The 13341-nt window shown below is 45.9% G+C and overlaps 2 protein-coding genes across 3 annotated transcripts in view; both read left to right on the forward strand.

Annotated features, from left to right (window-relative positions):
* Positions 1-2860, forward strand: part of LOC125459256 (CUGBP Elav-like family member 1) — a 93065-nt gene extending 90205 nt beyond the window's left edge. The window contains exon 8 of the mRNA XM_059652222.1: positions 2633-2860. Coding sequence (XP_059508205.1) covers positions 2633-2860 — 228 coding nt within the window. The remainder of the gene's footprint in view (positions 1-2632) is intronic.
* A 2023-nt stretch (positions 2861-4883) lies between these two features.
* The window catches only part of rapsn (receptor-associated protein of the synapse, 43kD), a 58364-nt gene continuing 49906 nt past the window's right edge, over positions 4884-13341 (forward strand). Inside the window, exons 1-2 of one of the 2 annotated variants that reach the window (XM_048545843.2) lie at positions 4884-5736; positions 9048-9146. In XM_048545843.2, coding sequence (XP_048401800.1) covers positions 5026-5736; positions 9048-9146 — 810 coding nt within the window. In that variant the 5' untranslated portion in view covers positions 4884-5025. The remainder of the gene's footprint in view (positions 5737-9047; positions 9147-13341) is intronic. The other variant, XM_059651855.1, reaches the window with a different exon arrangement.

The following is a 13341-nucleotide window of genomic DNA, read 5'->3' on the forward strand; positions in this document are numbered from 1 at the left end:
ACAGGTGTTCCGCAAAGCAGTCTCCAAGCCTCTGCTTGGTTTCCCCGATGTAGAGGAAGCACTGAGGAACAGTGGATACGGTATACCACATTAGCAGATGTGCAGGTCAACATCTGTTTGATGTGGAAGGTCTTCTTTGGGGCCAGGGATGGGGGTGAGGGGGGAGATGTAGGGGCAGGTGTAGCACTTGCTTCGGTTGCAGGGAAAAGTGCCGAGGGTGGTGGGGCTGGAGGGGAGTGTGGAGCAGACAAGGGAATCACGGAGAGAGTGGTCTCTCCAGAAAGCAGATAAAGGTGGGGAGGGAAAAATGTCTTTGGTGGTGGGGTCAGATTGCAGATGGCGGAAGTGCCAGAGGATGGTGTGTTTCACCTGGAGGTTGGTGGGGTGGTATGTGAGGACGAGGGGGATTCTGTTTTGGTCATTATTGCGGGGAGTGGGTGAAAGGGATGAGTTGTGGGAAATGTGGGAGGCATGGTCGAGGGTATTTTCGACCACTGTGGAGGGGGAGTTCCAGTCCTTGAAAAAAGAGAACACCTGGGATGCCTAGGAGTGGAATGCCTCATCTTGAGAGCAGATGCTGCGGAGGAGAAGGAATTGAGAATAGGGGATGGCATTTTTGCAGGAAGGTGGGTGAGAGGAGGTGTATTCTAGGTAGTTGTGGGAGTTGGTAGGTTTGAAATGGAAATCGGTTTCTAGGTGGATGCCAGAGATGGAAACAGAGAGGCCCAGGAAGGAAAGAGGTATTAGGGATGTTCAGGTGAACTTAAGGTTGGGGTAGAAGGTGTTAGCGAAGTGGATGAATTGTTCGAACTCCTTGTGGGAGCACGAGGCGACGCCAATACAATCATCAGTGTAACGGAGGAAGAGATGGGGGATAGGGCCAGTGTAGCTTTGGAAGAGGGATTGTTCCATGTGTGGGTACCCATCGCCACCCCCTTTGTCTGTAGGAAGTGGGAGGAATTGAAGGAGAAGTTGTTGAGGGCGAGGAGAAGTTCGGCTAAGCAGATGAGGGTGTCAGTAGAGGGGGACTGATCAGGCCTGCGGGACAGGAAGAAGCGGAAGGCCTTTAGAACATAGAACATTACAGCACAGTACAGGCCCTTTGGCCCTCAATGTTGTGCCGACCTGCCATACCAATCTGAAGCCCATCTAACCTACACTATTCCATGTACGTCCACATGCTTGTCCAATGAAGACTTAAATGTACTTAAAGTTGGCGAATCTACTACCGTTGCAGGCAAAGCATTCCATACCCTTACTACTCTCTGAGTAAAGAAACTACCTCTGACATCTGTCCTATATCTTTCACCCCTCAATTTAAAGCTATGCCCCCTCGTGCTCACCGTCACCATCCTAGGAAAAAGGCTCTCCCTATCCACCCTATCTAACCCTCTGATTATCTTATATGTCTCAATTAAGTCAGCTCTCAACCTTCTTCTCTCTAATGAAAACAGCCTCAAGCCCCTCAGCCTTTCCTCGTAAGACCTTCCTTTAGGCCAACTGCATGGGGAATGCAGGTATCTAGGGACCGGATGACCATAGTAAAGATGAGGTGTTGGCGACCAGGGAATTGGACGTTCTGGAGGAGGTGGAGAGTGTGAGTGGCGTCACGGATGTGGGTCGGGAGTTGCTGGACCAAGGGGGATAAAATGGAACCAAGATACATGGAGATAAGTTTGGTGGGGCAGGAGCAGGTGGAGACAATGCGTTGACCAGGACAGTCAGGTTTTTGGATTTTGGGAAGGAGATAGAAGCAGGCGGTGCAGGGAGGTTAGAGGCTGTGGGTGGGAGGTCACCTGAGGTGATGAGGTTGTGGATGGTTTGATGCTCGGGGGTTGGGTCATGATCAAGGGGGCAATAGGAGTAGGTGTCAGAGCAGGTGTCTGACCTCGGCAATGTAGTGTCAGTGCGCCATACTACAACTGCACCTCCCTTGATCACGGGTTTTATGGTGAGGTTGGAGCAGAAACCTCTACAGATTTACAGCATCCCTCTTCAAGAGAAACAGGACAGAACAAATCTCTCTTAAAGGCACATCCTGTCACACAATGGCCGAGATGTATATTTGGGAATTGCATCAAATGTGGGAGTTCAACTGATACATCTTTTCCAAATTAGGATTGAGAGTTAAAGTCAGATTCAGACAATAACTTTACGTAAGTTCAAAAATTAAAGCAGCTGGTACCTGATTGTGGTAGTTGGCATTCAAGTACCTGATATCCCTTCTTTAAATTAGCTTAATAAAGTGACCCTGAGTAAGCCTTGTGTAAGAAAGAGGTTTATTTCGAGTGCACAGTCAGGGTGAGTCAAACAAAGGCTGAGTGTGAATATCTGAGAATTTGCTTTAAACTCTGAATTCTGTGCAGAGGGGCAAAGACCTGTTTTCAGTCAGGCTTATGGCAAGAAATAAAGTCTCCAGAGTGAAGGATGAGGAGAAAAAGATACAAAGTTCAAATCCAAAGGCTTAGTGACAATGAGATTAGTGGTGGAGTGACTTCATGAACCACATGGTGACACAAATGCAAAGAAAGCAAGTTATCGGTGAGTAGCGTTGGTGAATATTCCTTTAAAGTCAATGTAAGATCTTCAATTTGTGTTTAACTGCAGTGTCTTTCTTCCATCTTGTGTTAAGAATAGCATGTCAAGCATAAGATTGATATCGGTGTCTTTTAAAAACAAAAGTAAGGACTGGTTGGATCGAAAGGTCTGGTTCCAGATGGGTGATATGGTGTACTGCTGCAGCGTGAGGACATTTTTGGCTGAGTGCTTGCAACTCGAGAAACCTTGGATCCAGGTTGAGGAGTTGAAGTTTGAGCTGCAATGCCACATCAGGCAAGGGGAATGTAATCCGGACACTTAGCTCTGGATGCACCCCTCAGACTAGACCCTTCAAATTCAACTGGGTCTGTGATCAGGGGCAGGAGGGTGTTACTGCAGGTGAGGCAGAGATGGGGACGCAGGGTATAGTATTTAAGGAGCCTCAGCCCCTGTAAACCTTTCAATAGGTACAAGGTTCTTTGTGGATAAGATAGGAACTGAAGAGAAGATCAGTGAAGTGACCATAGCACTGAGAACCATTCAAATAGGAGGAGACCAGTGTAATTAGAGCAATGTGGTCAGGGGCTGTATAATTAGGGAAGTAGGTACTGCTCTTTACATCCATGAGCGAGAGTTCGGAAGGATGTTCCTGCCTAGTGCAAGGGTAAGAGACATCTCCTCAGGGCTAGAGATGACCTTGGAGAGGGAAGGGAATGATCCAATTGTTGTCATCCTCACTGATACCAATAATATGAATAGGATGAGAAAGGTGGTTCTACTGAAACATTTTGGGTAGTTAAGACCTAAACTAAAAAGCGGAGCCTCCAAGGTCATAATCTCAGAATTACTACCTGACACATGGGGTAAATAAAGACAAGAAGTTAAATATGTGGCTCAGAGATTGTTGTAAGAGGAATGGGTTTCAGTTCATGGGGTATTGACATCAGTACTGGGCTAGAAGGGAGACGTTCTGATTTCACTTGAACTGTAATGGGCCTAGTGTCCTGGGAAATCAAATGACAAGGGCTGTAGAGAGGACTTCAAACTAATGAGAAGGACTGTGAGAGAGAGCAGAAATGCAGACTTACAAAGCAAAAGGAGTTGGCAGCAAAATAGGGCAGCTGTTTGGGTAATGATACCCAGAGTTGGACAGCTCGGGACAGGGTGTAGGAAACATAGAAAAACAGCAGAATTAAGTGGAAAAAATGGTTAATAGAATCCTTATAGTGTAGAAAGAGGTCACTCAGCCCATCAGGTCTGCATTGACCCTCCAAAGAGCATTCCACCCAGGTACATCTTTCCATTTCCCATGGACAATCCACTCAGGCTGCATGTAACTAGACACTAGGGACACTTTAGCATGGCAAATCTACCTAACCTGCACATCTTTAGACTGTGGGAGGAAACAGGAGCACTGAGAGGAAACCCATGCATGCATGGGGAGAATGTGCCATCTCTGAAAAGGCTGTTGCCTGAGACTGGAATCGAACCGGGTCCCTAGTGCTGGGAGGCACCGTACTGCCCTGGTCAAAAAGCCAAAAATGTTTACTTAAATGCACACAGCATTCAAAACAAAACAAATTAATTTACAGCTCAAATAAAGGTTAGTAGCTATGATCTGATAACGGTTACAGGGAGATCAAAGCTGGCTAAATATTCAGCAAATATCACTCTTCAGAGTGAAAGGCAGGAAGTAAAGGATCATGACGTAGTTTTGCTGATATTGGATGGGATAAGTACGATAATAGGAAATTGTCTTGAATTGAAAGCAATAGAATCCATGATGGTGGCAAGAAATAAAGAGATAACAAGGACTCAGGTGCGGCTAGCCTATAGACTTCTTTGCAAGAGATAATCAGGGAATGTAACAAAGACATTGATCGTAGGTACCTTTGATCTACATGCATATTGGGGAAGTGAGATTGGCAGAGGAAGCCATGAGGAAGAATTTGAGTGTATTCAGGATGATTTCTTGGAACAATATGTTGTGGAGATGGGGGAGGGTGGGGGTTTAAATCAGAGCAGATTTTTTGAGGGTTTTGAGCAGCTGTTTTGGCGTGGGGGAGTTTATATCTGCACTGGGAGCAGCACCTATCTCTGGGCAGTCCCTGAACAGTCTGTAGTGGCCTCGTTGAGTGACAGGATGGGTGAGGTGGCAATGATTCAGATATAACAGTCTGCTCTGGGAGTAGCCCCTGTCTGTACTGACCTTGCTGAGTGACAGGGCAGCTGTAAAGGCCTGACCCCGAAACAGGCAGCAACAGCTGCTGTGACTGGCTGCCAGCGACATACTGAGGAGCTGGGCCTTTTCAGTTTCACTCACTTGCGATCCTCAACAGAACTTTCTGCCTGTTGCCGCTGACACTGAGGGAAGGATTTTCTGTGCAGGCACGCTTTCTGTCTGCTGGGTGGGGGGGGGGCGCTGTTTAATTCCGTTCACAGACCATCCCCTCCCTCCGGTCCTCCACATCGACTTAGGTGACTTCTATGCTCCTGTTTGAGGCAAATATGGGCCAAGACCAGACAAAGCACCAAATCGAGAAAGGCTTGCGTCTGTACCAATCAAATGAGACAGCGAAAGCCCTTGACATCTGGAAGCGAGTCTTGGAAAAGAGTACCGACCTCCCTGGAAGGTTCCGGGTGTTGGGCTGCCTCATCACGGCCCACTCTGAGATGGGCAAATATGCAGAGATGAAGAAATTTGCTGTCGTGCAGATTGATGTGGCCCGCGAGATTGCCGACTCTGACTATGTCACGGAGTCTTACCTGAACCTGGCACGGAGCAATGAGAAGCTGTGTGACTTTACCAAGACTGTCACCTATTGCAAGACCTGTTTGAGCATGCAGGGCACCACCGTGGGTTTGCAGCTCAATGGCCAGGTATGCCTCAGCATGGGCAATGCCTATCTGGGCCTCAGTTCCTTCCAGAAGGCACTGGAGTGCTTTGAGAAGGCCCTGCGCTATGCTCACAGCAACGACGACATGATGTTGGAATGCCGAGTGTGTTGCAGCCTGGGCAACTTCTACATCCAGCTCAAAGACTATGAGAAGGCTCTCTTCTTTCCCTGTAAGGGGGCCGAACTGGTCAGTGATTATGGGAAAACTTGGAGCTTGAAATATAAAGCCATGAGCCAGTACCACATGGCAGTGGCTTATCGCAAACTGGCACGTTTAGAGGATGCCATGGAATGCTGTGAGGTAAGGCACACCCAGGTGGGCTCTGCCAACACTCATAGCGAGCAAGCAGGCAGAGAGTGGGCAGAAGGGATGTGGGTAACCATCTGGGAGGTGTCTCATTGATGTTGGAGACAGTTTGAGAGTTATCAAGAACAAAAACAAAGTTGGTGGAAAAGCTCAACAGGTCTGGCAGCATCTGTGAAGGAAGCATTTCAGATCTGGTGACCCTTCTTCAGAACTGTTCTGAATGTGTTCTGAGGAAGGGTCACTGGACCCGAAACGTTAACTCTGTTTTTTCCTTCGCAGATGCTGCCATAACCACTGAGCTTTTCCAGCAGCTTTGTTTTAGTTCCTGATTTACAGCATCCACAGTTCTTTCAGTTTTTATTGAGCGTTATCAAGGCTGGATATCAAAGTGGATGCAGGGACCCTCCCCATAATAACAGGCTGTGGTTGACATTCTTTTCTGGAGCTTAGAGATCATCATTGAGGGTGTCTCCGATGGCACCATGATCCAATCAGTGACAGAGGGCCTATTACTCTCATATCGATCCAATGTTCATGTGCCTTTGTAATACAATTAGTTTTGGAAAGAGTTTGGGTTTTTTATTGACACAATTTCTACTGAAGGGAAGTCAGCATTTCAAAGGTCTACCATCCAAGTGTGATCTGTTTGTTCCTTGTATAAGTTCAGTAATGTAGCACACCAATTACAAAGAAATTAACAGTCTGAGAAATGATAGAGTGAGACCTCACTCTGACACACCGCCAGTTACACTCACTCTGACACACCACCTGTTACTTTTACTCTGACACACTACCCATTACACTCACTCTGACAAACCACCCGTTATGCACACTCTGACACACCACCTGTTACTTTCGCTCTGACACACCAGCCGAGTATGCACACTCAGACATACTGCCTGTTATGCTCACTCCAACCCACCACCCAAATATACACACTCTGACACACCACCCGTTATGCACACTCTAACACACCACCTGTTACTTTCACTCTGACACACCAGCCGAGTATGCACGCTCAGACATACTGTCTGTTTTGCTCACTCTGACACACCACCTGAATATGCACACTCTGACACACCACCTGATGCAGTCACTCTGACATAGTACCTGATGTACACTCTCGTGGCACAGCCCTATGGAGCTGATGGTTGCCAATAGATTCTGTGTTCATGTGTCATGGCCCAGGAGGCAGTTTTCTTTGAAGTTGTGTTTAAATTTCCCAGTCCTTTCAGGTCAGGGGTGGTAAATAGTGAGGGAGGGTGGAGTTAAACTATAGGGGAATATGGACTAGCTGGCCAAATGGGCTGTTCAGTGGCAAATAAGTTGAATCCTGAGAAGTGAGTGGTGATGTATTTTGAGCAGAAGCACCACACAAGAGAGTAAGCGTGGAATGGTCTGACCCTAGGAAGTGCAGAGAAATAGAGGGAGCTTCGTGTTCATGTCCATAGATCATTGAAGGTAGCAGGACAGGTCAATAAGGTGGTTTAGAATGGTTGTGGGATACATTGACCGTAAGAGCAGAGAAGTTATCTTGGAGCTGTAAATAACTTTAATTAACCTACAGCTTAGATTACTGTGTGCAGTCCTGGTCACTATACTGCAGGAAGAATGTGGCTGCACTGGCGTGGGTGCAGGGGAGGTCTATCAGGTTCTTGCCTGGGATGCCAATTTAGCCATGAAGGGAGACTGGAGTTACTGGCATAGTTTTACACAGAGCAGAAATCTGCTGATGGGGGCCGCCTGACTGAGGTGCACAAACTTCTGAGGGACATAGTGTAGATGTAAGAGAAACTTGTCCCCTCAGTAGAGATGTCAATAGCCAATGCACACAGTTTTAAGGTAAAGGGCAGGAAACTTAGAGGGGAATTAAAGAAAATCTTTTCACCCAGAGGGTGGTGGTGATCTGGAACTCACTGCTTGAAAGGATGGTCAGGACAGGAACTCTCACAATGCTCAAGAACTATTTAGATAAATGCACGAAGCATCATTGCATGCAAGGCTGTGGGCCAAATGCTAGAAAATGGGACTAAAACAATGCTGGAAAATGGGATTAGAACAGGTAGATATTTGAGGACAGCACAAACATGATGGACTGAAGGGCCTCTGTGATGTAATCACTGACTCAGTGTCAAAGAAAATTGTTTTACTTTCTGTTTTACTGAATAAATTAGATCTAAATTGACTCCCCAAAACCTGTCCTTACATCTGAAAGTCAGAAGGGTGATGAAATACTCCCTACTTGCCAAGATGGCCCTAATGATACTCAAGAAGCTCAACACTATCCAGAACAAAAAAGCTGCTTGATTGACACTACATCCACAAGCATCCACTCCCTCCACCATCGATGCTCAGTAGCAGCAGTGTGTACTATCTACAAGATACGCTGCAGCAATTCACCACAGATCCTTAGGCAGCACCTTCCAAACCCATTATCACTATCATTGAAAGGGCCAAAGAATGAAGAAAATTACAGCATAGGAACAGGCCCTTTGGCCCTCCAAACCTGCGCCATTCCAGATCCTCTACCCAAACCTGTCGTCTATTTTCCAAGGAACTGTATCTCTCTGCTCCCTGCCATTCATGTATCTGTCTAGATATATCTTAAATGATGCTATCGTGCCCGCCTCTACCACCTCCGCTGGCAACACGTTCCAGGCACCCACCACCCTCTACGTAAAGAACTTTCCACGCATATCTCCCTTAAACATTTCCCCTCTCACCTTGAAATTGTGACCCCTAGTAATTGAGTTTCCTACTCTGGGAAAAAGCTTCTTGCTATCCACCCTATCTATACCTCCCATGATTTTGTAGATCTCAATCAGGTCCCCCATCAATCTTGTCTTTCTAATGTAAATAATCCTAATCTACTCAACCTGTCTTTATGGCTAGCACCCTCCATACCAGGCAACATCCTGGTGAATCTCCTCTGCACCTTCTCCAAAGCATCCACATCCTTTTGGTAATGTGGCGAACAGAACTGTACTCAGTTTTCCAAATGTGGTCGAACCAAAGGCCTATACAACTGCAACATGACCTGCCAACTCTTGTACTCAATACCCCGTCCGATGAATGAACGCATGCCATATGCCTTCTTGACCACTCTATCGACCTGCATTGCCACCTTCAGGGTACGATGGACCTGAATACGCAGGTCTCTCTGCGCATCAATTTTCCCCAGGGTTTTTCCATTTACCATATAGAAAGGGCAGCGGACATATGGGAACGTTGACACTAGCCAAGTGATTATATTGGTATGTGTGTGTGTGTGTGTGTGTGTGTGTGTGTGTGTCCGTTTCTTTCAGGAATCAATGAAGATTGCCATACAGCACCGGGATCGACCTCTGCAGGCCCTCTGTCTGCTGTGCTTTGCTGACATCCATCGACATCATGCTGACACTCTGGTAAGGCAGAGGGAGAAGGGACATTTACAGTAAGATCCCACCACAAACTCTGGTGGAATTGAAATGCAAGGTTAAATCTGGGATACACGCAATCCTGGTTGAAAACAGGTTCTGTCCCCTTTGCAAATCGATTTGTACACAAGTTGGAGCACAATGCAGGACAATGTGAAGTAGCCACCTGTAAGTAGAGGAGATGTTCATTTTTCAGATCTTTAAAATTTCACTCCTGCATGTGACCACGTTCAAAAGTACAAATGTTCATACATTGGATATTGTGCCCCATAAAATATATGTCTCAGTGACATTGCCATGAACTCCCACTGATTGTTGTTAAAATGCATTTGATTCACTGTTTGGGAAGGAAATCTGCTACCCTTATCTAGTCTGACCCATGTGTGGCTCCAGATCATCTCTTGTCTGCCATAGCAGATGACCTAGAAAGTCACTGTTAAGGACAGGCAGCAAAGTGATCCCACAACTAATGGATCAGATCTAAACTCTGCAGTCCTGCATTTCCAGTTCTGAATGGTGGTGGACAATTAAACAACTCATTGAAGCAGGAAGCTTCACAAATATCCCCATCCTCAGTGATTGAAGTACATCACTGCAAAAGATAAGGCTGAAGCACTTGCAGCAATCTCCAGCCAGCAGTGTTGAGTGGATGATCCATCTCGGCCTGCTCCAATAGTCCTCAGCATTACAGATACCAGTTTCCAGCCAATTCATTTCGCTCCACATGATATCAAAAAATGGCTGGAGACACTGGATACTACAAAGGTTATAAGCCCTGATAAAATTCCGACAACAGTATTGAAGATTTGTGCTCCAGAACTTGTTGCTTCTCTAGCCAAGCTACTCCTGTACAATATAACATTTGCCATCTACCCGATAATGTGAAAAATTGCCATGTACGTCCTGTACACAAAGCAGGACAAATCCAACCTGGCCAATTATCAGTCTACTGGATCTAAAAATGATGGAAGGGTTTTTGACTGTTTTTGTGAATTATCTTGAGCTTGTGGGCTGGGGCTTCCCAAAGTGGAAGGTGTGACGCTATGTGGCCATACTCTGTAATTGCAGGTCCTGAGGTCTGCCATGTGGAGCATGGAGTGGGTGTACCTTTTGTAGGAAACCCTGTTGGCATCACTTACCCAATGACCCTTTCTATTCCACACATCCTTCAGTCACAGGTTTCCCCTTCCCCACCAACTCCTTGCTGGTTGTCCTCAACCTGCCCTCCTCCTGCAGGACACACACCCTCCGCACTGCTACCTGCAGGTCCATTAGACCATAAGAAATAGGAACAGGAGTAGGCCATTCAGCCCCTCAAGCATGCTGCACTGTTCGATAGGATCATGGCTGATCAGACATTCCTCACACCCACTTTCCTGCCCTCTCCCCATAACCCTCGATTCCCTGATGGATCAAGAACTTATCTCGGCCTTAAATATCCATAAGGACTCTGTCCCCACAGCTGTAAGATATTCTAAAGACTCACAACCCTCTGAGAAAAGAAATTCCTCCTTATCTCAGTCTGAAATTGGTATTCCTTTACTCTGAGACAATGCCCTTCTGGTACTAAACTCTCTGATGAGGAGAATCATCCTGTCAGCAGTTATCCTGTCTCGCTCCTTAAGAATCCGAGATGTTTGAAGGAGATCACCTCTTGTTTTCCTAAAGTCCAGTGAGCAGAGTCCCAATCATAAGATAATCTCTCCATACATCCCAGTGTACCTTCTCTGAACTCCTTCAATTAAATAATGCATTTTCTTCAATATGGGGAGTAAAACTGCTCTCAATACTGTAGCTGCGATCTCACCAGCACCTTGTACAGTTGCAGAGACTTCCCTGCTTTCATATTCCAACCCGCTTGAAGGAAAGGCTAACATTCTATTAGCCTTCCTGATTACCTGCTACACCAATGTGCTAGCTTTGTGTCTTGTCCACAAGTACCTCCCAGTCCCTTTGTATCACAGCTTTCTGTAGTTTCCCCCATTTAAGTAATACTGTGTTCTTTTGTTCTACCTTCCAAAATGAACAATTTCGCATTTTTCCACATTATACTCCATTTGCCAATTTTTTGCCTGCTTACTTCTCAGTATCTCTCTGGAAACTGTATCCTCTTGCAAACTGCTTTTCCACCTACTTTTGTGACCCCTTCCCTCCTGCATGCCCCTATCCTGTCCTTCCTGCAATCCCCCTCATCCTCTCTCCTCCTTTACATGCTCCTCACCCTTCTGCCTCCTCTATGTGTCCCTGTATTTGTGGGATGGCACGGTGGTTCAGTGGTTAGCAGTGCTGTCTCACAGCTCCAGGAACACGGTTTTGATTCCACCCTTGGACGACTGTGTGGAGTTTGCACATTCTCCCTACGTCTGTATGGGTTTCCTCTGGGTGCTTAGGTTAGGTGGATTGGCTGTACTAAATCACCCCACAGTGTCCAGGCATGTGCAGGAAAGCTGGATAAGCCGTGGGGAATGCAAGATTACAGGATTAGGGTATGGGGTTTGTCTGGGTAGATCTTGGTGGGATGCTCTGCGGAGGATTGGTGTGGGCTGAATGGTCCAAAGGCCTACTTCCACGCTGTAGGGATTCTATGATTGTGGGTGTGTTAAACATTTCAAAAAGCATGCAAAATTTCTCAATTTATCTGATTGTCAAACCCAGGTTGACAGAAAGCATGGAGCACACTTCTACACTGACCAAGAATATCTATTTTTTTTACAAGTAATTAGCCTTTAGCTACAGGTAAACAGTTATATAACTCTACTAACTAAATCTCTCATCTCCTGATAAACTCACCCATTAAGCAGACACTAACAGGTAAAGACAGACAGAGAGAAAAATGTGGTGTTCTGGACAGAGAGGGAGAGACTGGGAACGCAATCCAGTCATTCCTGTTTATGGAGTTGCTAAGCTTCTTGTGCTGATCAGGACATTGCTAATCCATCTTCATTCTCTGAGTGTATCCACTGGTTTCCAAGTGGCACAGGGTGGCTGGTTCACTTGTAAAAAGGTCTCTGATTTATCAATTAAAGTCACAGCTTATTGTAAGCTGATCTAAAGATAAATTGGTTTATTTCAGGATTAGATTGGCTTTTACTGCAGAAGACAGCGAGAGCTCCTGATGAAGAGGTGATAGAGGTCTGAAGGTTTCTCAGTTTCTTGTTCACAGCCCCAATCTGTTCATTTACCTGAGAATCAATCAGAAAGGTTTCAGCAGGTGGAAGGCCTATGTTATTGATAACTGGTCACTAGTCCATAGAGCTTCTAGCTACCATCCAAAGCCCCATTTGTACACAGCGACTCAATTCTAGCTTATCTGCAAACTGTACTTCAAGTTCCTGCTTGAACAGGCAGCTGTGTAAACAATGCTTAAAATGAATACCAGGCTACTTGCTTTCAAAACATGCAGCATTCATCCAGTAATCCTTGGTTTTAAAAGCTATTTTTCTCATTTCAGTCTCCTATCAAAATTTCAGAAATATTAAAAAGGTACAGCCTTTAAACTTTGACACAGGAATTATTAATTGACTTCTTATTGCTCAAGAAAGATAGTTACTGACATTTTAATTTAGAGACGTTTACCCAGTTGCGATCAACTGCAAACATAGAACGGAGGGGAGCCAGTGCAGTCGTCTTCCTTTGCTGCTGCTAAGTGGCACTGTGAGCCCCAGTGTCAGTGTTCTCAATGAAGGGTTGGCTCTGGTCAAAAGGGACAGCTGAGAGTACTGTCACTGTGCTGAAAGAACATTGTTAGAGGTCCATTGAATTTTCACTGCCAGTGACACCTTCCTCCATCGCCAAAGAGCAAGTGTGTATCTAACATGACATCCTACACTCTTCCACGGTAGTGTGACTGTACCAAACAGGGAATGTTCACATGTCATTCAAGGGATGGAATATACTTCAAGAAAAGTTGGTTCCAGCCATCTGCTGCTGCTGGACAAAAACAACTCAGCGCAAGACTGTAATGGCAGTTCAGTAAAGGACAAAGTCAACGCAAAATGACATGTAGAATGTCCCTAAACTCTCATCCAATATAGCAAAGGGGGGCATGCAACTGCACCTTAACTTCCATTGAAACACTTCCTGCACCTTGCAGTCAGACATTAGACAAACCAAGAAGGTGAGTCTGGAACCAAGGTACAGTAAATGAAAGAATTGACAATGGTATCGAAGTTAAAGCAAGCCT

This window comes from Stegostoma tigrinum, chromosome 17 (genome assembly GCF_030684315.1).
Source record: "Stegostoma tigrinum isolate sSteTig4 chromosome 17, sSteTig4.hap1, whole genome shotgun sequence".
NCBI lineage: Eukaryota > Metazoa > Chordata > Chondrichthyes > Orectolobiformes > Stegostomatidae > Stegostoma > Stegostoma tigrinum.